Here is a 24,885-nt window from a genome sequence, read left to right on the forward strand (position 1 = left end):
GCTAAAAATCTATATAGAAGAAATTAGCCAGGCATGGTGGCGCATGTCTGTAGTCCCAGCTACTCAGGAGCTTAAGCCCATGAGTTTGAGGTTGCTGTGAGCTAGGCTGATGCCAGGGCACTCACTCTAGCCCGGGCAACAAAGCGAGACTCTGTCACAAAACAAACAAACAAACAAAAAACCCAAGGCTCTCCCCTCTCTCAGTGTGGATGCTCTTTGGCTTCACCCATCTGCACCCAGATGACCAAAATAAACGTTTTGCTACACCTGAGGCTTCCTGTCTCTGGGCTCTGGGCCTAACAATTTGGAAGGTCCTGAAATTATCTTTTCTTTTCAGACAAAGCATTTCACTTTTCGTCTAACAACTGACAGTAACATTTTGCAATATATTTATAAAATTTTGCTAATAATCCAGAAAATAACACGATAAAAAAAGGAAACTTCTAATTTCCTTGTGGGGATGTATTCTACGGTGAACAATAAACTTTAAAGCAAAAAGTAGTATAAAATTCAATGAGGCACATAGAATGAAAATATTCTGGATTTGAATAAAACTCCAGTGAGGGACATAAATAAAAGTTCAAGAGAAAAACCCCGACAATTTGTAAAATTTCTGACTGTTCAAAGTATATGACAGTGTCAAATCGCCATGGATTTAGATTTCATTGAATACATTTGAAAGAATAAGCAATTTTGTTTTTTTAATGTCAGTATTAATAGCATGCCAAAAAATATACATCCTTTGCAATTATTTAAACTTCAGATGAAAAATGTTTAAATCATACTGTTAAAAAAACAAACCATAGCTTTTCAAAGTCATTGTAGGGCCTGGGTTTGGGAGCCGACATCTGGGGCACGGAGGCAGGGGCGAGCCACCGCCAAGCTTGCGCCCCTGAGGGGTGGGGGTCTGGCTGGTCCCGGGAGCCGCTTCAGGCAATCCCCGCACCCGCATGCTGGGCGGGGGCGCCTGGCAGGCGGTTCTCCGCGGGCGCGCGCGCGCACACGCGCGCGCCCCCCGGGAGCGGCCAGCACTCCTGGGTTCGCCCTTACCAGCTATCCGAGAAGGAGGACGGCCCCCACCCACCTCGGGCGCTCCTGCGCGCCCCACGTCAGGGTTCTCCAGCTCCCCACGGCGGCCAAACCCCCGCCGGGCACGTACCGAGCCACTTATTTATTTTCTGTGTCCACCCCCACGCCCCTATTCCGCCGCGGAACCTAAACTCCATGAAAACAGGAAGACCCGCCTGCAGTTTCGAGGCCCCGCCATCAGCGCCCGTGGCGCAGCCGACACTCGGTAAATAGCAGTTGAAAGGACTCCACCCCCTCATCCCCACCACCGCCGGCTGGTACCACCGAGTCAGTCCTCCAACATCCCAGAGAGGGCTCGGAAGTGCCCCAGGGCCGACGCGCGTTTTTCCGGCCGGGCCGTCCGCGCTTTTGTCCCGCCGGCGGCCGGGCTCCCGCGGCGCCGCCACAGCCAGTACGTGAGTCCGCGGCCGCCCGCGCTCCCGCCCCCGGCCCTTGCCTGCCACGCCCTTCCCTTCTTGGCCGAGTCTGGTCCCCTCCAGTCTCCGGCGGGGTCTGGGAGGAAGCGTGCCCCCTCCCCCCACACGTATGAGGAGGCGCGTTCCGCAGCAGTGGAGGGGAGGGAAGACCTCGGGCGGGCTGAAGGGTGTAGGGCGCGCCCGCGGAACAGACTGGGCTCGTTGTAGGCCCCAACTTCAGGCCGTCTGAACGGTCCAGGGTCATGCTGGGCCTTCCCAGTATCCAGAGAAGGGCTGGGGCTCAGCTCAGGTGTTCCTCAACTATTCGCCGCTCTCTTGGGTGGGAGGGGAACTCTGAAAATTAGCTCTTTAAAACGCCCCGCTTTTGTGCTCCCGTTGCAGTTAAGTTTGGCCCTGGGACTTGAGAGTGAATACGAGCGTCAGAGGGACTCCTAGGGGTGATCTGATTCGACATTACCCCCCACTCCTTTTTTTTTTTTGGTGGGGGGTGATGTTGAGAGACTCCGGCTGCAGGTGTGGATGGACCCCCCGGAGGCACTTCCCGGCCCTCACCTGTGAACGCTCACCTGTATACAGATAGGGGTGCGCCTGGAAGAGGCGACCTGCCGCGGGCTCCAAAAGCTGAGAAGTTACTAGAAGGGCTTAACTGGTAGGGAGAGGAAGGTCAAAGAGTTTCCTAGACCGAGGACAGCCTGCGGGAACCCAGGTGTGGGTATGTCAAAGATGAAAGGGGAGTGCCAGTGCTGGGTGTGCTGCTCGGATGTTTAGACTAGGAGGCCAGCAGGAGTGTTTTCTTTTTGAAAGCACAATGGTTTTTTAAAAAATGAATTTGGAGCATGTAATACATTCATATGGCTCAGATATTAAAAGTATGAAACGTTATCAGTGAAAAGATTTCCTACTGCTCTGCTCAGCTCTCTTCCTAGGCTCTCCCCCCTTAGGTATCCACTTTTGTTCCTTTTGAGTGTATCTTTCCAGGATTTCTTATGCAAATACTGGCAAATGTAAATGTAGTTTCTTCCCTCTTTTTTTTTTTACATAAGTGGTAGAAGCCCTTTTTCTCTTTATCTTGCAGATCTCTACACATCAGAACACAGTTTTTTGTTTTACAGAGCTGTGGTATTGGACTGGCTATTATTCGGATGTTTTCAACGTTCCATAATTTTTTTTAGATCTATTTGGGAACAGTTGGGTTGTTTCCATTTTTTTTTTTTGTTACCTCAAACAATGGTATACTCAATGACATTACTAGGGTAAACATTTAATAATGTTTGTTTTATGTTTTACGTTAACTCAACCATTTATTGGCAGGTTGTTAAATTTGCCAAGTCATTATTACATTCTGTCATGTAGTGTTTCAAGAACAGATAAAACAGCCATTTCCTCCTGAGACTTGTATCTATGAAGTTTAGTTTTACACTAGCTTGGTAGACTGATTCTATCCATGTCTTTGTTCCAGCCGTTCCCTGCCTCTTTAGCTTCAGAAAATGTCTCAGCCTGTCTTTCAGAATCTCCTTTGCTTACTTCCTTCCCTAGGATGACTAGAAATCTCTTCTCCACTGCCAGGTATGACAATGTTCTATTTTCTTTTTTTACTTTAAAGAAAAATCACCTTTCATTTTTATTTCTGCATTTAAGCAATAGATCCAACTTCTGTTAGCCATTTATAATTCTGATATTCATAAATTAAATGCAAGAATTACTAGAGCACAAACCATATTCTCTCTCTGCTCATCTGCATATCATTTACTCCTTAGTCCCATCTTTCATTTGCACATTCTCCCCCTTCAGGTACTTTTTCTTCTGTATTGGTAAGCATTTTGTGGTCACATTTCATCTTGTTTTCTCTTTTTGTTTTTCTGGTCATCTTCAAGTTAAATATAATGTCCAGGAACATAAGGTACAGAATTCACAACTGACATGTGAGATGGTAGATTGCCTTGTGGAATATGGTTGGACTCTGAAAATTCAAAGTAGTTGCTGGCATGTTGCAGCTGTTGCTTGTTGCAATCTGTTATTAATAGGAAGGAATTTTTAGCCAGAGGGAGTCACTGTTCTTCTCTTGTGAGTTGTGTAGGCTCTTGGAGAAGTGGCTTCTGATTCTCCAGGGCAGGGACAGCAAGAATGAAGGGCAAGATCTTAATATTTGCACTCTAGGCATTGGTGGTAGTGTGTGAACAAGCACAGAAGTGCCCAGAGGTTGTGGGTCATACGTAATTTGGAAGGAGTAGATGGCATTCTATGGTTGACACTTTTGAGTAATGTAACTAGGCTATTAGGGTCATGCTCCTTGTTAAACACTGGTTGGAGAGGACTTTCTCATTCAGCATTTAGAACACTTAAGAAACTCAAACCTTCCTGGTATGGTTGTTCCTGCCTGTATTCTCAGCTACTCGGGAGGCCAAGGCAGGAGGATTGTTTGAGCCCAGGAGTTGGAGGCTGCAATGAGATATGATTGAGCCACTGTAGTCCAGCCCAGGGTGACAGAGCAAGATCCTGTCTCAAAAAGAAAACAAACAGAAAAAAAAATGGGGAAAAAAATTCAAACCTTTGCAGCCCTCTCTATGGAGGAGATGTGCTTTTGGAATAATTCCTTGTGTCATAGGTGACACATGACTTAGCTACCACATTTGTCTAATTGATTGGATTATGATAACCCTCTCCTGGAACTCCAGGACTTTGTTCTTTTTCCCCTCAATTCATTCTCCCACTGCAACTAATAAATATGAGTGATCTTTCTTTTTAAAATTTTTTCTTATTAACTCTAGTACACTCATTGCTCAGATCCAGCAATTATCAGGATTCTGCTATGTTTGTTTCATCTTTCCCTTTTTATTTTTTCCTAGTTGAAGTATTTTAAAGCAAGCATACTTCCATCAGTCTGTATTAAAAAAAAAGAAAAAAAAAAAGGACACTTATAGCTACAGTGCTGTTATTACACCATCCTAAATTAACTCTGACTCCTTGGTATTATCTAACAGAGGTTGGCAAACTACTGGATCTGTGGTCTGTTTTTGTATGGCCTACTAGCTAAAAATAGTTTTTATATTTTTTAAGGAATATTGAAAATAATAATCAGCAGTCCTGTATGGCCCACAAAACCTAAAATATTTGCTATCTGGCCCTTTACAGAAAATGTTTGCCAACCCCTGATTTAGTAAATAAGTGATCTCCCAAAATGCATATCCAGGTTTGCTACTCCTTTGCCTGAAAGTCCCAAGGATCAAGTCTGGACTCCTTAGTATGAGACAGCCCCTGTGTTTGCCCACCTGTCTGGCTTTACCTGCCACCCTCTGCCCGAGATATGTGGAGAGTGGTTAGCATCGATCCCTTTGCACCTGTTCTTTCCTCAGCTGGGAATGCCCACTCCTCTCTTCCTGAAGTTCTTCCTAGTCCTTTGAGGCAGAGTCTGTCCCTTCCCCTTCTTCCCCTTTCCGTGCCCTGTGTTTGTCTCTGTTGTTTTCATCACATTATTATTTTCCTGTCAGGCTCTCCTACTGTCTGCAGGTGCCTTGATGGCAGGGCCATGTCTTATCCATCTCTTTGTCCCCAAGACTAGCCCAGGGCCTGGGAAAAAACAAACAAAACAGGATACAGATCATAATCTAAGTTCCTTGCCTGACACTCAACCTCAGAAATGACTTAGATATTAGAATGCATCTTCAGTATTGTTTAAGGATAACTAATTGTTTTGTTACATTCTCTTGATTGCTTTTATATTTTAGCAACATTTACTCTAGTGCTATCTTGGTGCTTTTCTGCCTCTGTTTTTGATGGATCTTTTCTTAGTATTAGTATTTATTTCATTTTAAACCATCTTATTTTCAATGAGGATGCACCTTTATATTGATACATTTTGATTTCACTCAATAAGAGGATTAGACGAACTACATCAGCTGATGGGCCACTGTGCCCCCAGTCCAAACAGGAGGTTAAGCAGAACCAGAACAGGGAGACTCCTGGCCTCTGCCGAAGTTAGAGAGGTAAGTAGTGAAGTGTCTGTGATTTCGTGCAGACTAGGCCAGTCAGCAACCAGTCAAACAGGGAATCCTAGAGCACGTGAAAGGAACTAAGAATTAGTCTGTTGAAAAGAGTTGGGGAAAGGGCAGGCAGAGAATCAGTGAGTGCAATGGCAGTGAGGGGTGAATTAGCATAGTTCATTTGGTGTCCAGGGAGTCGCTCCAAGTGGCTGGATGCAGGTTTCAAGTGCCACAATAAGTAGCCTGGGAGAACTTGGCATTGGGGAGTGACCAGGTGTGCATTTTACAAAACTCTTGATTACTGTTGGAGGAAGAATTGGGCAGGATGACAGTGAAGGAAGAGAGACTATGGCAGTAGTTGAGAAGAGAATTTAAGGGGCTTTAAAGTAAGGCCTTCGCAGTAGGAATGGTGGGTGGTGGGGCTAAGGGTGGGAGCTTGGGAATTGTTTAGACAATAAAATCAGTTGGTCTTAAGGGCTGTTTTGGATGTGGTGAGAAAAATAGAAAAGCTCATTTCTGATTTTGGCAAAGGGAAGGGTGGGGTGCATATGAGGATCTGTAACTGAAGAGAGCACTCTAGGCCTGAGGTCAGGATCTGAGAGACATGGCTTTTAGGAGTAGCAGGAGCCCTCCGTATGAACAGGGCTGCCCAGGGAGCATGCAGAGTCCAAAGAGGAGAGGTTCAAGGTGGAAGCAGGGGGCAACAGCCAGGAGCAAGCACTGGAAGAAGCTAATGCAGTGTCATCTGAGTGGAAGAAGTGAGATTGAGTGGACGAGGCACAAGGGAGATGGGACGTGAATAGGAGGCAGGATGGTGAAGCAGTACCTGGATGGGAGGGTATAGTTGAGAGAATCTTAAATTTACTTTCTGAAATAGTTTTAAATATGCAGAAAAATTTCAATAATAAGAACAATAAAAACATACCTTTTGCTCAGCAGATTCACCTGTAGTTAACATTCTACTTCATTTCGTCCTCTTGTTCTTTTCATACATAAGATTTTTTTCCTGAACCATTTGAAGGTAACTTACATACATCATGGCCCTTTACCCATAAGTACTTTGGTAGATATTTCCTAAGGATGGGGATATTTTCTTATATAACTGCAGTACAGTTGTCAAATTCAGTACATTTAAAGTTGATACTGCTTTTATATAATCTACCATCCATATTCCAACTTTGTCAGCTGACTCAATTGTTTTAACAATTTTTTGCTCTGGTACAGATCTAGTTGTGGTCAGAAATTGAATTTAGTGGTCAAGTCCCTTTGGCCTTCTAATTTAATCTGGAACATTTCTACAGCCTTTCTTTGTCTTTTGTGAAAATGATATTTTTGAAAAATACAGTCCCCTTTTTCCTGCTTCTGTTTTAATGGAATATGCTTCATTTTGGATTTATCTGATGTTTCCTTGTGATTCAGTTCACGTAATGTATTCTTATAGGTGATGTGTCCTCAAGATATCACTGCGGGAAGCACATCATGTCCGTCTACCTCCACTGGAGGCATTTAATTTAGAATGCAGGCCAAGGCGTTGTCTAATTTCTCCACTATATAGTAATTAATACTATGTTTTTCCTTGTAACTAAAGACACGGTCTCTGGGGGAATATTTAAGACTATGCAGATGTCCTGCTCCTTGTCAAAATTTCCCCCTAGATTCACTGATGATTCTCCCCTGATCCAGTCTTTACTCTGACAGTTGCAGAATACCGATTTTTCCAATTCTACCATTCCTTTCATATTTACCAGCTAGTGCTCACATTCTCCTGTCAACAAGAGGCCTCCGTTTCTCCCCTTTTTGTATCTGTGGACTCAAAATCCTATCTTTGATGGCTTATAATTCGTTGCTGTCCTGAATTTCTATGGTGCTTAAATCAGGTGTGTAGCCTGGCTCTTGTGGTCTTGTGCCATGTCCCCACCATTGTTTTGAGCCCTTCCTTACTTGCTGGCCTAACAAGATGCCCAAGCTCATCTTGTATGTTTCCTTTTCCCAGCAAGGAATCAGCCATTTCTTTGAGGACCTTTGGTTCCTTTTAGTAGGTGATGGTATTATAACAGAGTCCCAGGAGATGGTCCTAGATGTGCTCATTACCACTGAGGTATTTTTGTTTGTTGGCCTTTCGGCAAAGAGAGCTGGGAACATATGCACATATATACACCTGTGCATACAAATGTGCAGATGTGAATATACATACATTTATATACATGCACATATATATAATTTAGAAACCCTAAGTTCACACCAGTACTTTCAATTCATCCCCACAGGTTCTTTCTTGCCTTCCCCTATTCCTTATTTTTATGTCCTTTCTTCTTCCAGGAGAGCCCTGGCTTCCAAGAAAATCAACAGATTTACTCACTTCCATAATACATCTAAAATTGTTTCAGAATTGTTCTGCCCATACCACTACAGAAAACAGACCTGCTAACATAGTTCCATTGTTTGCACTTCTTCCCTATCACCCCCTCCAGCCTTCCCAAGACTGAATATACCTCTATAGTCAAATATTATGTCCCTAAGTTACATAGATTTGTTCTTTGTTCTCTTCCTGTGGTTATGGTATTCATGTAAAACAAATGAGTTCATTTGTTTCTGTTTGCTTTCTGTTTTAGTTTTTCTACTTTCCTATCCTTGTGGATTTAATTTTATTCTTTGAATATGGAGAATATTATTATGCTTCCATAAATAAAAACTATACAGAAAGTTATAGAGTGTCTGTCTGCCCCCACCTGCCATCCCTTCTGCTCCACTCAACCGCTTGTAAGTAACAAACTTCATTGTTTTCTGCTTCATCATTATACTATAAAGAGAAGCAGATACATACTTGTTTTCTTGTTTTCCTTCTTTTGTGCACAAAGTAGCATATATGCTCTTTTTTTCACTGTGCCTTTTTTGATTTTACAGTATATCCTCATTCCCTTTTAGTGCTGCATTGTGTATTTATACCATAGTTTATTTAACCAGTCTTCTATGTTTGGATATTTAGGTAGTTTTCCAGATTTTTCAGTTGCAAGTAACGCTACAATGAATAACTTTGTGCATGTATAGTTTTGCATTGTTGGTGTATCCTGAGTATAAATTCCTAGAAGTGAGATTTCTGGGTAAACGCACACATAGATATTGGCAAATTCCCCTCAACAGGGGTTGTGTCAATTTGCATACTCAACAGAGCATGAGAGTTCCTGTTTCCTCCATAGCCTCATCAACAGAGTATATTGTTAAGCTTTGACTACTCGCTAATCTGACAGGTGAGAAATAGTATCTTACTGTAGTTATTTGCCTTTCTCTTATTGTGACTGAAGTTGAATATCTTTCCACATATTTAAGGACCATTTTAGTCTATTTTTCTTCAGTTTTTGAAAATTATTTGTATATTAGGGATATTGGCCCTTATATATGATGTATCTTGCAATTTTTTTTCTACTTTGTCATTTATTTCTTAATTTTGCTTATGGTATTTTTGCCATGCAATTTTGTTTTTATATAGTCAAATTTATAAATGTTGTTCATCTGAGTCATAGTTAGAAAGCTTTCTCTATACCCAAATCTTGGATGCATTTACTGATGTTTTCTTCTATTATTTATACTTTATATTTAGAATTCTGTTCCATTTGGAGTTTATCCCTGTTTGTGGTGTGAAGAATGGATCTAATTTTATCTTTTTCCAAATGGCTTTATAGTTGTTACAACACTATTAAAAAGACCATCCTTGGCCAGGTGTGGTAGCTCATGCCTGTAATCCTAGTACTTTGGGAAACTGAGGCAGGAGGATTGCTTGAGGCCAAGAGTTCCTGACCAGCCTGAGCACCACAGTGAGACCCTCATCTCTACAAAACATAAACACGTCAGCTGGGCATGGTGGTGGACACCTGTAGTCCTAGCTACTTGGGAGGCTGAGGCAGGGGGATCACTCTAGCCCAGGAGTTTGAGGTTGCAAAGAGCTGTGATGATGCCACGGTGCTCTAGCCAAGGCAACAGAGTGAGACCCCATCTCAAAAAAAATAAATAAAATGACTATCTTGTCCCCCAGTAATTTGCAATGCCATCTTTATCATTTATTTCTATGTGTAGTTGGGACAATTTCTGGACTTTCTGTTCTATTCCGTTTGCCTGTATATTTATATGCTGGTACCACACTTTTAATTATAGGGGCTTTATAGTATATTTTGATATCTAGTATGGCTAGTACCTCCTCATAACTCTTCTTTTCATTTTTTTTTTCTAGCAATTTTTGTGTATTTATCTTAAGGGATTTGGCTTTATGGCTACAGGAAGTTGAACATCTTTCTGTCCTGAGGGCTGAGGGTGAGTACAGATGTAGGGCCAGGGCTGAAAAGGAAACGGATGGAGCAGGGTCCCTGGTGTGTGAGGGAATAGGATTCTGAGCATAGATAGATGGTATGTTGCTGTTTATGGTTCTGGAATTCCACTGCCTACCCAGTAGCCCTCATATTTTAAGTGATGTGGAATGCTCTGTTTGGAGTAATAAAGAAAGGGAGTCGGGGAACAAGGCCATGCTACCATCCCTCAATGGCCTCTGATGATCTTACTTAGTACTTAATATTGCTTAATATTTAATTACCAAATAGTCATTTGTGGAAGCTCTCTTAGCTGAACCACTTTTGGGTTTAATGTCTATGGAGTGATGCTTTATTTTATCTTCCTAGCGATCCCCTGAGTTCATACCTTATCCTATAAGTTTTAATTCAGAGTCCATTGTTCTTATCAGCATAACTCGTATCGTAAGTGTGATTCTTTATACAGGGCCACTCCAAAGTCTGTACCTTACTTGTGTTGCCCCTGCCACCTCCTCGCATGTTCACAAATAGAATTTCTGAGTAGGATCGACAGAATTGCCATGTACTGACCTAAGAGAGTCTGATACCCGGGGCACAAGGGGGAGATCCAAATTTTAACAAAGTCTAATCACAAATGTCTAATTGTCTAAGGCTGAAGAATAACTAGCCTAGAACTGTTGTGTGTGTTCTCAGGACTCGTCTGTCAGTAAGTGGATGCTGGTGGAGTGCTAGTCATGGGTAGATTGTCTTCAAGGGAACAAAGGGTCCCTGCTCGGGCCTAGAATCTCCTTTGAGAAGGAGTGTGCGGACTTTCCTGAGTCATGTGCTTTATCTCCAGGTTCTGACCCTGATCCAGTAACCTCACTGCATATTCTTAGTTATAATACTATAATGAATAATAAATAACAATGACATATGGCACTCACCAAGTGACAGGTATTGTTCTCAATGCTTTACGTGCACTATCTCATTTCATATTTGCAAAGACCGTATTGCCTTCATTTTACAGATGATGAAGCTGCTACACAAAGAGGCTGATTTTCTCAGGGTCATCCAGCTAGGTATTTGAACCTAGGCAGTGTCACTTCCTTTGCTTGATGGTTTGAGGTTTTGCTTCTCATCTTTGATATGCACTGAATACGGTAGCCGGTTCATAACTAGGAATGAAAGCCTCTCCACAGCAGGCCAGTGCATGTTCTTCCTTATAGAGTTCTTCCCTGGCCACCCACTTTCCAGAGTTGATGTTTTACTGGGAGGGGAAAGTCCAGGAGGCCAAATTGACTCCAGACAGCTGCAGGTTGCTTTGTTTCTCATCTCTGAAATGACTATCATAATTTCATGACTGTCTCCCTGATACCTTTACCCAGGTACTGATTTCTCCTTTTCTTTAGTTTTGCCTGTCCTTTGTTGATTATGTCTAACTTCTCATAATCAAAAAAAAAAAAAAAAAGTTACACCTAACATTTGTCTTACTAATTTTTCTGTTTCGTATTCTTCAGAGATTTCTTCTGTCTTCTGTTTTTCCATGATTAAGTGACATTGTTCAAATACTGGTCAGTGTTGCCTCTGGTTCTGTGTGTCATTTCACTTTGTCCTAATGCTGAGCTGTTATGCAAGAATAGAAAAGCTCTTTGTTCCATTGAAAATATAGGACTCTAGCAGTTTAATATTAGCTCCACAGGGGCAGATATTTTGTCATGTCCACGTTTGTGTCCCTAGTACTTAAAAATGGTACCTCTCTGATAGCATGCAGTCAGTAAATATTTGTCAAGTTAATTAGTGAATTTTGATGTGATTCTTCCAGGTTTTTTCTAAACAAAGTGAACAGGTATCCTTTTTATTTTCTTGGTTTAGTGTTACATTTGAAGATGGGCACTGAGGATGAGGAACCAACCAAAAAATCTGAAAATGTGGGAAATGTAGAATCTAAGTGGCCAAAAGTGGAAAGTCTTCACAAGGATCCTGTGCAGGAATCTAAGGTTGGTGAAACATGTGATTGGGATAGCAAAGTAGAGAGTCAATGGGAAAAGCCAGCAGGAAAAAGGATGAAGGAAGACAACAGTGGCATCAGGGAGATAGTTGGCAAAGCCAAGAACATGGCAAACTTAAAGATGGAACAGGGGGATGAGACATCTGAAAATAGCTCACAACTGAGCCCAAAACACGTCCCACACCAGACTGTCCCTGCAGAGCAGAAAAGCAGTGAACAAGGCAAGTGTGTGGAGAATGTTAATGGAAGCTCTCACCCCAGTGTACAGCAGAAAACCAGTGCTGTTAAGAAATCACATAAATGTGATGAGTGTGGGAAATCCTTCAAATATAATTCCCGTCTAGTTCAACATAAAATTATGCACACAGGAGAAAAACGCTATGAGTGTAGTGACTGTGGAGGGACTTTCCGGAGCAGTTCGAGTCTTCGGGTCCACAAGCGGATCCATACTGGAGAGAAGCCGTACAAGTGTGAGGAATGTGGAAAAGCTTACATGTCCTACTCCAGCCTTATAAACCACAAAAGCACCCATTCTGGGGAGAAGAACTGTAAGTGTGATGAGTGTGGAAAATCTTTCAATTATAGCTCTGTCCTGGACCAGCACAAAAGGATCCACACTGGAGAGAAGCCCTATGAATGTGGCGAGTGCGGGAAGGCCTTTAGGAACAGCTCTGGGCTCAGAGTCCACAGAAGGATCCACACAGGGGAGAAACCCTATGAATGTGACATTTGTGGGAAAACCTTCAGTAACAGCTCTGGCCTCAGGGTCCACAAAAGGATCCACACTGGTGAGAAGCCCTATGAATGTGATGAGTGTGGGAAGGCCTTCATTACTTGCAGAACACTTCTTAACCATAAAAGCATCCACTTTGGAGATAAACCCTATAAATGTGATGAGTGTGAGAAATCTTTTAATTATAGCTCTCTTCTCATTCAGCATAAAGTCATCCACACTGGAGAGAAACCTTATGAATGCGATGAATGTGGGAAGGCTTTCAGGAACAGCTCAGGCCTCATAGTGCATAAAAGGATCCACACAGGAGAGAAACCTTACAAGTGTGATGTCTGTGGCAAAGCATTCAGCTATAGCTCAGGCCTTGCAGTCCATAAAAGTATTCATCCTGGGAAGAAAGCCCATGAATGTAAGGAGTGTGGAAAATCTTTTAGTTATAACTCGCTTCTTCTTCAACATAAAACTATTCACACTGGAGAGAGACCTTATGTATGTGATGTATGTGGGAAAACTTTCAGAAACAATGCAGGCCTCAAAGTCCACAGGAGGCTCCATACTGGGGAAAAACCATATAAGTGTGATGTGTGTGGGAAAGCCTATATCTCACGCTCTAGCCTTAAAAATCACAAAGGAATCCATCTTGGGGAGAAGCCCTATAAATGTAGCTATTGTGAAAAATCCTTCAACTATAGCTCTGCTCTTGAACAGCATAAAAGAATTCATACAAGGGAAAAACCCTTTGGCTGTGACGAGTGTGGAAAAGCTTTCAGAAATAATTCTGGCCTTAAAGTACATAAACGAATCCATACTGGGGAGAGACCTTACAAATGTGAAGAATGTGGGAAAGCCTACATCTCACTCTCAAGCCTTATAAATCATAAAAGTGTACACCCTGGGGAGAAGCCCTTTAAGTGTGATGAGTGTGAGAAAGCCTTCATCACATACCGAGCCCTTATAAACCACAAAAAAGTTCATCTTGGGGAGAAACCCTACAAATGTGATGTGTGTGAGAAATCTTTTAATTACACCTCACTCCTTTCTCAACACAAAAGAGTCCACACTAGAGAGAAACCCTATGAATGTGACAGGTGTGAGAAGGTCTTCAGAAACAACTCAAGCCTTAAAGTTCATAAAAGAATCCATACTGGGGAGAAGCCCTATGAATGTGATGTGTGTGGAAAAGCCTACATCTCACACTCAAGCCTTATTAATCATAAAAGTACTCACCCTGGCAAGACACCCTATACATGTAATGAATGTGGAAAAGCTTTTTTCTCAAGCAGAACTCTTATAAGCCATAAAAGAGTCCATCTTGGGGAGAAACCTTTCAAGTGTGTCGAATGTGGGAAGTCTTTCAGTTACAGCTCTCTCCTTTCACAACACAAGAGGATCCACACAGGGGAGAAACCCTATGTTTGTGATAGGTGTGGAAAGGCATTCAGGAACAGCTCAGGCCTCACAGTACATAAAAGGATCCACACAGGTGAGAAACCCTATGAATGTGATTTGTGTGGGAAGGCGTACATCTCACATTCAAGTCTTATCAACCATAAAAGTGTCCACCGTGGGAAGCAGCCCTATGATTGTGAATGTGGGAAATCCTTCAATTATAGATCAGTCCTTGACCAACATAGAAGGATCCACACTGGAAAGAAGCCATACCGATGTAATGAGTGTGGTAAGGCTTTTAATATCAGATCAAATCTCACCAAGCATAAAAGAACACATACTGGAGAGGAGTCTCTAAATGTGACAAATGTGGGAAGTCATTGTGACACATCCCAGAGGAGAACCTGTGAGGAGGGAGGGAATGCTCTGGATGGGACCAGGATGAGGATGCCTCTGTAGCAGGTGGAGTTTACTGTGTCTCAAGGATTGCAAGTGGAAGAAAAACCTTATGAATGTAAGAGTGTCTGAGGTCCTTATTCATGGGTTATACTTTACATAGTATAAATCACTGTAGAGGATTGTGAGTAATCTTTTCTATGTGATTTTTAGTCATAGCAAGGAAGGCTCCAGTGTCAAGGTAGTTTAGCCCTTATAGAATATAAAATACTCCATACTGGGGATAAAACCTATCGAAGTGATAGAATATGCAAAAATCTTCAAAATAAGCAGACATTTCTGGACATAAAACACACAATTGAGGAAAGGACTTCAATTAGAAGTCACAGAGTCATGATCAGAAAGTTCATATTTGGATGAATTCTGTCAATAAAAATGTAGGAGATTCAGGTATACTTTTGAATCCCAATTATACATTGGTCAGTGGGGAAAAAAAAATCTAAGAAGGGCCTCCAACAGACAAATTCAGGGAGAGATAGGCATCAGGGAATATAAATTTATTTAATAGTAGTGATCTTGAAGTATAAACTTGATATAATTGAATGGCTTGAGGGGGGCAGTGATGATGATTTCTGAAACAAAATTTGGATTTCCTTGTAGGGAAAGTAGAAAGCATAGACTGTTATAAATGTAACAGAGATAGGAGAGAGGCACTGCTAGAAAAGGCAAACTGATTGGAATGTATGATTGTGATATGCTAGTTGAATGGATGGAACTTTTTTAAGTTTCAAATCAACCCCCTTAGTGAATGATGAATGTGTGATGAGTGAGAACCTGAAAGGTGTGGTATTCACACATTTGTGCTACAATAAAAGGTTCTACCTTGGAGAGGATCTTGACACATTCAATAACCAATGGGACACATCTTCAGCATGAACTTGCACCTTATATGACAGTTGATTCAGGGATTCCTATGATGGGAATGTTGGGAAGGAGGGCATTTTATTGTAGGATCTAAAAAGCTAGGTAGCTACCAGTAAGTCAAGAGAGGAGGAAATTCATGTTTCTTAATCTTGTTAAATGTTTGATTGCTTTGGAATGTGTTATTGTAAAGATTTCTTGCAGTATTTGTGTAAATTGTCTGTTGTAAAATGTTATGAATGCTTTCTTCTGGGCTCACTCTCTTTGCCATGAAGGCTAGATAGTTGTGGTGAAGTAAGGTGGAAGTAAGGTGGAATTCCAATAAAGAAATTCCTTAAATGAAAACAGACTGTGACTTACTTTAGGTGGAGGGATACACAGAGCCAATCCCTGTGTCATGTCTTTGTGGGGTAAATTATACCTGATCCAAACCAGAGAAGGCAGCAGGGGACTCATCTCTCAGGGCCAAGAGCTCAGCTGGTTTCAGCAGAAGTTAGATGGTGCTTCACTAGGAGATGCACAGGGTGGATTTTGAGGGGACAAGTCATGTGATCCTTATACTGGGAGTGGGCAGGCTGTGTGTGTCACCACAGGTAGAATTTTTAGACAGAGTGTCGCTCTGCTGCCTGAGCTAGAGTGCCGTGGCATCATCCTAGCACACAGCAACCTCAAACTCCTGGGTTTAAGCAATCCTTCTGCCTCAGCCTCCCGAGTACCTGGGACTACAGGCGCCATGCCCAGCTAATCTTTTCTATTTTTGTAGAGATGGGGGTCTCACTGTTGCTCAGGCTGGTCTCGAATTCCTGACCTCAAATGATCCTCCCACCTTGGCCTCACAGAGTGCTAGGATTATAGGCTTGAGCCACCGTGCCTGGCATCCAGGTAGAATTTAATGGTGAAGTATTGCTAACTATGTATGAAGTAATTAACTAGGTAACTCAAAGGATAAAAGTAGACTCTTCTGAGAATTGAGTAACCTAGCCTCCTCCCCACCATGCACAGAATAGAAGGCAGAGCCCCAGAGCCTTCGTGCTCTTGGCAAAATCCTCATCCCTTCCTCCCCGACCAGAGTTACAGCCTCACTACCACAGTCTACCTGGGAGACCATTGCTACAAATCCCATTTTGCTTTTTGTCCTTATATGTGTACCCTATATTGCCATCAGACAGGCCAACAATTGTACATTTTTTCACCTGTGTTTCCTTCCCCTCGTAACACAAGAACTTTCATTGTATCCCCTGGAACTCATAGTCCACCGTTAGCAAAATTTCCTATATTCTCTTCACCTTTTGGGCTAACTGAAAACTAGCTGTCCTCTGGAGGTACTGTTTCCTTTGCACTTCTCTCAAGTGGAGGCTGCCTTTTCTGCCATATCCCATGTTTCCAGGTGGGATAGGTAACCTGCATGCTCCTATTGCTGCTTGAGGACCATTGTCACTCCCTCTTCCTAAACTACCCCCTCTCCCCACTAAAGTTTGAAATCTCTTCACATTACATTAAACAACTGCCAGCCCTTCTTTCTGCAGCCATCTGCAGATCCTGGGTTGCTCTCCATCCTGTCTCACTGTCACTTTCTCCAAAGATAATCCTGTCTTAATTCTGGGTAATTTCTGTGACATGCAGGTGATGCTTTCCATACACTGGCCTCTGAAGTCTTTAACCTCTGCTTCTCTCCTCCAATGGTCTTGTGCTCCACCCTACCTCAGGCGTCTATTCCACAGTCGTGTCACGTCGTTAGCAACAGCTGCAACCTCTCTTTAATCTCAATTCTGAGTAAGCCACTCTCTGACCCCACCTACTAGCTTTCTCGTGTCCTCCCTCTAGTACCCTGCCAGGACTCCACCCACCAGTAAGTTTTGATAGGTGGGGGAAAAGGGGGAGGTGGTGGGGAGGTAAGGAAGAGTGTCTCTGACACAACTCCACATTGTAATATGATGACCACACTTATTCTCTGTCCTTCCCCACATGTGGCACTGGCAAGCCTGACTCTACCCACAAGCTTGGACTGATTTATTGAGGAAGTACTTACTGAGGATCTGCTGGGCACAGTCCACTGTCCCTGGCACTGAGTAGGAGAAGATGGCAGCAGAAGTAGACCCTGGTAGATAAGGATGAATAAGGGAGAAAGGCCACAAGCAAAACCACTGTGATGGATACCCTCAACTAGACTCTGCAGGTTCTCAGAGGAAAATGACCATGACCAACCAGGAAAAAGGAGGTAGTGGTGACATCTGAGTGGGACATCGAATCGGGTTTTCTGAGAGAGGATTGGAAATAGGATGGCCTGAGCAAAGGCATCATTGGAAACACTCAGGCATCCTCCAGTGATGCTGGTCTCTGGCAGGACTGATGTCTGGTGAGCAAGGAGGTGGCCACGGAGTACTTGTTCCCAGTAGTTGTGGCTCTGATTGGGTCTCCATTTGCTAAAGATGAGACCAGTTCTGGCTGTTTTAGATAATCACAGGTTAGCTGAGGTTTCCATGTGCCCACACACCCCTGCTTGAGCTCCAGCTGGACCTAATGAACCATCTACTTTTGTGGGAGGTGCAGGTTAGTTAAGTAACAATGGAGAGGATGGCCACAGCTTGGATGGGGATTCTGAGTGCCCTGAGCGCCAGGACACACTCCCCCATCTATTTGGATGCTCTGGAAATGGTCCCAGGACCTCATGTATGCCTTCAGCCAGACGTGAGCCTCTTTGGGCTGATCCCAAACATGATGGGGTATCTCAGTCTCTAGCCCCCAGTGGGCTCATGTGTGGCACCCCAGGGATGAGAGATGGTTGGTTTAAGGACCACCCCGAACCCCTTCCAGAGAATGATATGCAAGAAGAAAAAAATAAGCAGGAGGAGAAGAGAAAGCACAAACGAAAACCTGAATAAACAATGAGTATGCAAAAGCCTTTCATAGAAGTGTACATCTTTATTAGTGAATTTGTTTGAAGATGAAAGCCCGAAAAATAATTGTGTCTGTTTCACGTATGGGGATCTTGGGGGTGAAATAGCATTGAACACCAGTCATGCAATGCAAGGGAAATTTCCTTCATGGGGTTCAAAAACAAGAGAGGATCACCACTAGGATAATACCTGAGGACCAGTTAGCTGAAGACAGACATTGGGGACATGAAGTCTGCTTGCATCAGGAGGACCTTGCCTTGAGGAATTGGAGACAACTGCCCCAGGGCAGTCCCTAGGCTGGGAGGACTCTTCATGTTTCTTCTCCAAGCCTCAGCCAAAGGCCTTGGCCTGGAGACATGGAGAAGGAAATAGAATACAGTACTTTAACTCGATTCATCTCCTCACTGAGGAACTGTTCCCATTCAGACCTGGCACTTCTTCTCAGGTCATGGATAATCTTGGTTATGCTCAAGGAGCAGTTTGTGTGAAACCTGTGTAGAGAGGCAGTAAAGTACAGTGGCCAAGAGCATGTTCTCTCTGCCATGAAGCCCAGATTCAAATGAACACTCTCACTTATTCTCAGATGACTTTAGATACGTAACTAAGTATTTTTTAATTTTTTTTTTTTTTTTTTTTTTTGAGAGACAGGGTCTTATTCTGTCACCTGGGTTGGAGTGCACTGGTGCAATCATAGCTCACTGTAACCTCCTGGGCTCAAGCGATCCTCCCACCTCAGTCTCCCAAGTAGCTGAAACTACAGGCATGTGCCACCACACGTAGCTAATTTTTTTAAATATTTTTCTTTTGAGATGGGGTCTTGCTATGTTGCCCAGGCTGGTCTCAAACTCTAGGCCTCAAGTGATCTTGCTTCGGCCTCCCAAAGTGCTGGGATTACAGGCATGAGCCATTGTGCCCAGCCTAATCTCTTTTCATGCTTCTGTGTTGTCACCTGTCTTTTGTCAGGGTAAGAATAGTAGCAACCTCATAGTTTGTAATGAGGGCTGGAAAATTAGTATTATTAGGGCCCTTAGAAGAGTGCTTGGAATGAGAAGTGTGCATAAGGATGTATCAAGTAAGTCCAGCAGTGAAGTGGCCTCTGCCCAAGGACTCAGCATCTAGATACTCAAGCAATGGAAAACAACTCCTATCTGAAAGTCAAGAAAATCCTTCAAGGACCACCCGACATGCAGACACAACTTGAGAAGAGATGTGAGACGTGAGAAAAATGATTTTTTCAATGTGGTTACTCCATGGTATATTGTTTCTAAGCAAGCAGTCCATTGTTTTCTAAGCAAACATGCTTTGTCAGGCTGGAAAAGGGTTACCAGCTTGAGGAGCCTCCAGCTTTGGTCCAGTGACTAAGCGTTTTGGGTGTGGTGAGGGCTGCTACCCACTGGCTTCTCTGGCCTGGGTGGCCTGCCCACTCATACCATATGCATTTTGCTTTCCCTGTGTTTTCCTGGCAATATTCAGATGTGCTGGAGTTTACTTCAGGAAGAGTTGGTGAGAGCCACACTTCCACCATCTTAACCATGGCTGTTTTTGGTGAGTGTCCCCATCTTAACCATGGCTATTTTTGGTGAGTGTCCCCTTAAGATCCCAAAGGCTAAGAGGCGGTCCTTGGGTGGGCAGGGAGAAGCCCCAGAGGAGGCAGGCAAAGTTTCTGGATGCAAACCCTAGGGCAGTATTCCACTCAATGTAATAATTATGAGTTTGTTTCCTGTCTGTAATTTCCCATCTGTAAAATGAGGGAAAAGACTTGTTCACATGGTTGCTTTAAGGATTAATGAAAAAGCACCCTGTATTTTATGAAAACTTTGTACAAACATTATTGTTAAATTGACTAATCTATCTTTTTAAAAGTTGATGGAGATAATGAAGATGAGAGCAAAAAGTAATGAAACAGGAAGCAACACAATAAAGAAGACTGACAAAGTCAAGGTTGGTGCTTTGAAAATTGATAAACCCCTGATGTGATTGGACAAGGAAAAACAGAAAGCACAAATAATCAAAGTTGGGAATGAAAATTGGGAAATGACAACAGATCCCATGGATTAATTTATAAGTATATATTTTTAACTTCCAAATGTGCAAATTTCCTAGTACAGTTTTGTTATTGCATTGTGGTCAGAAAACATAATTTATATGATTGCTATTCTTTGTAATGTGTTGAGATTTGCTTTATGGTCCAGCATATGTTTGACCTTAGTGAAAGTTCATAGGCACTTGAAAAGAACATGTGTCCTGCAGATGCTACATAAAGCCTGTAGATCAAGTTTGTAATGAATTGTTCAGATCTCTGCTCTTAATGAATTTTTGTCTACTTGTTCTATCAATTAATGGCATAATTGTTGAGTTATTCATTTCTACTTAAATAGGGTTCTGTGAATTTTGCTTTATATATTTGAGGCCACACAAATTACTCATTTCTACTTAAATAGAGTTCTGTGAATTTTACTTTATATATTTGAGGCTACACAAATAGAATTGTTATATTTTTCTGCTTAATGGAAACTTTATGAATTAACCCTGTATTTCTAGTAATTCCTTTTACTTAAAGTCTTCTTTTCTGGTATTAACATAAGCTTCTTTTTGATTACGGTTACATGGCATATCTCTTTCCATCCTTTTACTGTCAACCTTTCTGTATTCTTACGTTTTAGATGTGCCTCTTCAAAACAGCAGATAATTGTTGTTGTTTTAATCTAGTCTGATAACTTATTAACAGGATCACTTAGCCTTTTAATGTGTAATTACTGATAGGTTTGGGTTTAAATCTTATTCACTGTTTTCTATTTACTTCTCCTGATCTAAGTTCTGTTATCTCTTTTCTTGCCTTCTTTCAGGTTAGATTAGAGTGATTCTACTAGAATTCTGTTACAGTTATTCTAGTATTCTATTTTTCCCTCTTTTGGGAAGTGACACAGTTTTTCTCTTCCTTTAGTCACCTAGGAATTAAAAGATTCATTCTCGATTTACCAAAGCCTAATGTTAATTGATACTTTTATCTTCATCCTAGACAATGCAAGGCTCTTGGAATACTTTTGCTTCATTTACCTTCTATCTTATCTGCTATTGTTTTGATGAATTTTAATTATGTATATTAAATGTGCATAGATATTAAAATATATTACTATTGTTTTTATACCAAATGTTTATTTAGATTTATTCACATATTTACCATTTTAATTACTTTCCATTACCCTTCATTCAAATTTCAATGGGGAAAATTATAATGCATTACTGAATTAACACATCTTTATGCTAAAAGCCACCAAATCCCCATAGATAGACCAAGTTCATCTCTGCTAATAGTTATCCCAACTCAACAATAAGGAGTTTCCCTTCAATGATTAGTCTTTAAAACAGTTATTTACCTACGTGTCTGCTTCCACTACCCTCACTACCCACACCTGTCACCAACTCCTTCCTACTGCATGTGAGGGGCCACACATGCACCTCTTAAGGTGGTGCTCACAGTCAAAGCTTATGGCTCAGTGCTCATGTAAGTAAAACTTTAATGCAAAATAAACCCACAAAATAGAAGAAATTAGATCAACATAGTGTACATGATGTCACACGCCATGAACAAGCCATTGTGTGGAAAAGCCATAGAAGATGACAGGGAGGACCACAGAGAGTCTCTGCTGTTGGATGAACTGCTCATTTCATCCTCAGAGATGGCCACAGATGGTCTCCCTTTGTGGCCCTCAGCTGCTCGCTGACACTTTGCAAGCTGACTCATGCTTATTAAATTAACTCTTCATCTAGTCAGTGGATCAGGATGACCTTGAGTTAGCAGGAGCTTCGTCTGCTTTGGGAAGCAGGTCAGTAAGTGGCAGGGCTATGTCTGTGTACCTGGTTATGGCTTTTAGGTGGCCATAGGTGTATTCACAGAAAAAGCTGAGTTTTATAGCTGTTCAAACTCATTTCTGGAGATTCCCATTAGACAGCTCAGGAATGTTATGCAACGTTGATAATTACAGTTTAGCTTTTTATACCACCTTGAATAAAGTGTATTACTATAGGAAATCAAGTGAATGCTGTGGCTGTCCCTACTCACTACCTTTGAAAAGAGTAGCCCACTTGTCTGCAACCCACCCCTGTTGTCACCATCCATCCTCAGTGGCTCTGGAATGACAACACTGAACTCTTTCCAAGGCAGCATGGCCCTTATCTCAGTTTACACTTTCATTAAAAAACAGGTTTAGTCATGAACTGCTTTGTGGCTTGGCCTCTGTTGTGGGTTCAGTTGTGCCTTCCAAAAAGATGTACTCAGGTCCTAATGCCCCACTACCTATGAATGTGATCTTATGTGGAAATAGCATCTTTGCAGATGTAATCAAGTTAAGGTGAGGTCCACTGGGTTTGAGTGGGCCCTGAATCCAATGACTGGTGTCCTTATAAGGAGAAAGAGATTTAGAGACATACAGAGGAGAACACCATGTGGAGACTGAGGTAGAGATTGGAGTTGTGTTGCTACAAGGAAGAGAATGCCAGAGATTGCTAGGAGCCACCAGAAGCTGGAAGAGGCAAGAAAGGATTCTTCCCTAGAGCCTTCAGAGGGAGTTGGCCCTGCTGACAACTTGATTTCATACTTCTATCCTCCAGGTCTGTAAGAGAATAAATTTCTGTGGTTTAAGCTACTCAGTTTGTAGTACAGTCATGAATCACTTAACGATAGGGATATGTTCTGAGAAATGCATCATTAGGCAATTTTGTCATTGTGTGACCATCATAGAGTGTACTTACACAAACCTAGGAGGTATAGCCTACTGCACACCTAGGCTATATGGCCTACTTCTCCTGGGCTACAAATCTGTACAGCATTTTACTGTACTGAATACCATAGGCAATTGTAACACAATGGTGAATGTTTGTGTGTCTAAACATATCTAAACATAGAAAAGGTACATTAAAAATATGGTATTATTATATTATGGGACCATTGTTGTATATGCGGCCTGTCATTGACCTAAACATTACTATGTGGTGACACGTGACTGTACTTTGTTATGGCAGCTCTAGGAAACTAAGACAGGCTGCAAGAGCCAAACCTTGATTTTTCTTATTCCAGAGTTTCAAATGTGGTTTCATACTGCACTTGAAATGTGGGTGAGAACATCAATTTGATAATGAAACTGTCACTGATAAATTATTGTCTGCTCAATTGAAACTTGCTGAGGAAAACTGTACGTGAAACTTATAGTTGAAAACATTTATGTCTTCAAATACTAATAAGTGTTCACATTTCAGATGGTTTTCATGTCCTATGTTTTGCTTATGTTATTTATATGCTATAACAATTGCCTTGGTTAGAAACTTTATTATCCACATTTTACAGAGGGGGAAAATTGTTAAGACCTTCTCCAAAGTCATAGTTACTAAATGTCAGAGTCAGACTCAGACCCATGGCAGTCTGCCTGCAGAGCAGAAGTTCTGGCCACCACGCTGCCACCAAGAAAACAGGGCAAATCCCATTCTCCGTGAAGAAATGCACTGTTAGGAGGTGCTAGAGATGTCATTTGTGTTTTAGGTCTCACCTATGTTTGATGGGGTTTAGGATAAATGTCCTCCATGATGCAGCTATAAATATTAATGACTGTATTAGTCAGGGTTCTCCAGAGAGACAGAACCAATAGTAAATAGATGGATGCTAAATAGATAGATGAGAGGAGATTTATGGGAACTGGATCATATGATTATGTGTGCTGGGAAGCCTCAGGATAGGCCATCTGCCAGCTGGAGAACCAGAGAAGCTGATAGCATGGCTTAGTCCAATTGGAAAGCCTGAGAACTGAGGAAGTGTATGGTGTAAACTAAGTTCAAGGGTGGAGGTTTGAGAGCCCCAGGGGACTGCTGGTGTAAGTCTCAGAGTCCAAAGGTCAAAGAACCTGGAGTTCTGGTGTCCAAGGGCATGAGGATAGGGGCATGATGGTTCTGGAAGAGAGAGAATTCACCCTTCTTCTGTCTTTTTGTTCTATCTGGGCCCCCAGCTAATTGGATGGTACCCACGCACATTGAAGGCAAATCTTCTCTACTCAGTCCACTGACCCACATGCCAGTCTCCTCCAAAAACACCCTCACAGTCATACCCAGAACAATGCGTCACCAGCCATCTAGGCATCCCTCAATCCAGTCAAGTTGATATCTAAAATTAATTGTCACAGGGACACTCTACAAATAACTGATAATCCCACCAGAAGATCAGTGTCCAGATGCAGAAAGCAGGCACTGATGAGTTTTTAAATATCTTAGGGTATCTTAGTTGGGCTGCAGCAACAAATTACAATAGCCTAGGTGGCTGTGGCTTAAACAACACACATTTATTTCTCACAGTTCTGAAGGCTAGGAAGTCTAAGATCAAGGTGCAGAAAGATCTGGTGTCTGATGAGGGCCCACCCACTTCCTAGTTTGCAGATGGCCATCTTTTCATCATATTCCACGTGGTGGAGAGCAGATACTGAGAGCAGACTCTCATGCCTCTTCTCATAAGGCTACTGCTATGATCTGAATGTGTTTCCCCAAATTCATGTGTTAGAAACTTGATCCCCAAGGCAACAGTGTTGGGAGGTAGAGCCTAATGGGAGGTGTTTAGGTCATGAGGGCTCTGCCTTCATTAATGGATTAATGTCACTATAAAAAGGGCTAGCAAGAGTGGGTTCTCTGTACTGCCATGTGAGGACACATAGTTTATCTCTCTTGCCCTTCCACCTTCTGCCATGTGAGAATGCAATAAGAGGGTCCACACCAGATGCTGGTGCTTTGATATTGGA

General features: G+C 42.2%; 1 protein-coding gene across 3 annotated transcripts; it reads left to right on the plus strand.

The window, feature by feature from the left end:
- Nucleotides 1-1,424: 1,424 nt before the first annotated feature.
- ZFP62 (ZFP62 zinc finger protein) lies at nucleotides 1,425-15,557 on the plus strand. 3 transcript variants are annotated; one of them, XM_069473977.1, is made up of 3 exons: nucleotides 1,425-1,480; nucleotides 11,638-13,989; nucleotides 15,077-15,557. In XM_069473977.1, coding segments are annotated over exons 1-3 (2,373 nt in total). In that variant the 5' UTR covers nucleotides 1,425-1,479; the 3' UTR covers nucleotides 15,097-15,557. The 3 variants fall into 3 exon arrangements, with proteins under 3 accessions (XP_069330078.1, XP_069330076.1, XP_069330077.1); XM_069473975.1 differs by lacking the exon at nucleotides 15,077-15,557 and having other exon boundaries at nucleotides 1,457-1,480; nucleotides 11,638-14,526; XM_069473976.1 differs by lacking the exons at nucleotides 1,425-1,480; nucleotides 15,077-15,557 and adding an exon at nucleotides 9,740-9,790 and having other exon boundaries at nucleotides 11,638-14,526.
- Nucleotides 15,558-24,885: the final 9,328 nt, after the last annotated feature.

The sequence above is a fragment of the Eulemur rufifrons genome, chromosome 7 (genome assembly GCF_041146395.1).
Source record: "Eulemur rufifrons isolate Redbay chromosome 7, OSU_ERuf_1, whole genome shotgun sequence".
Taxonomy (NCBI): Eukaryota; Metazoa; Chordata; class Mammalia; order Primates; family Lemuridae; genus Eulemur; species Eulemur rufifrons.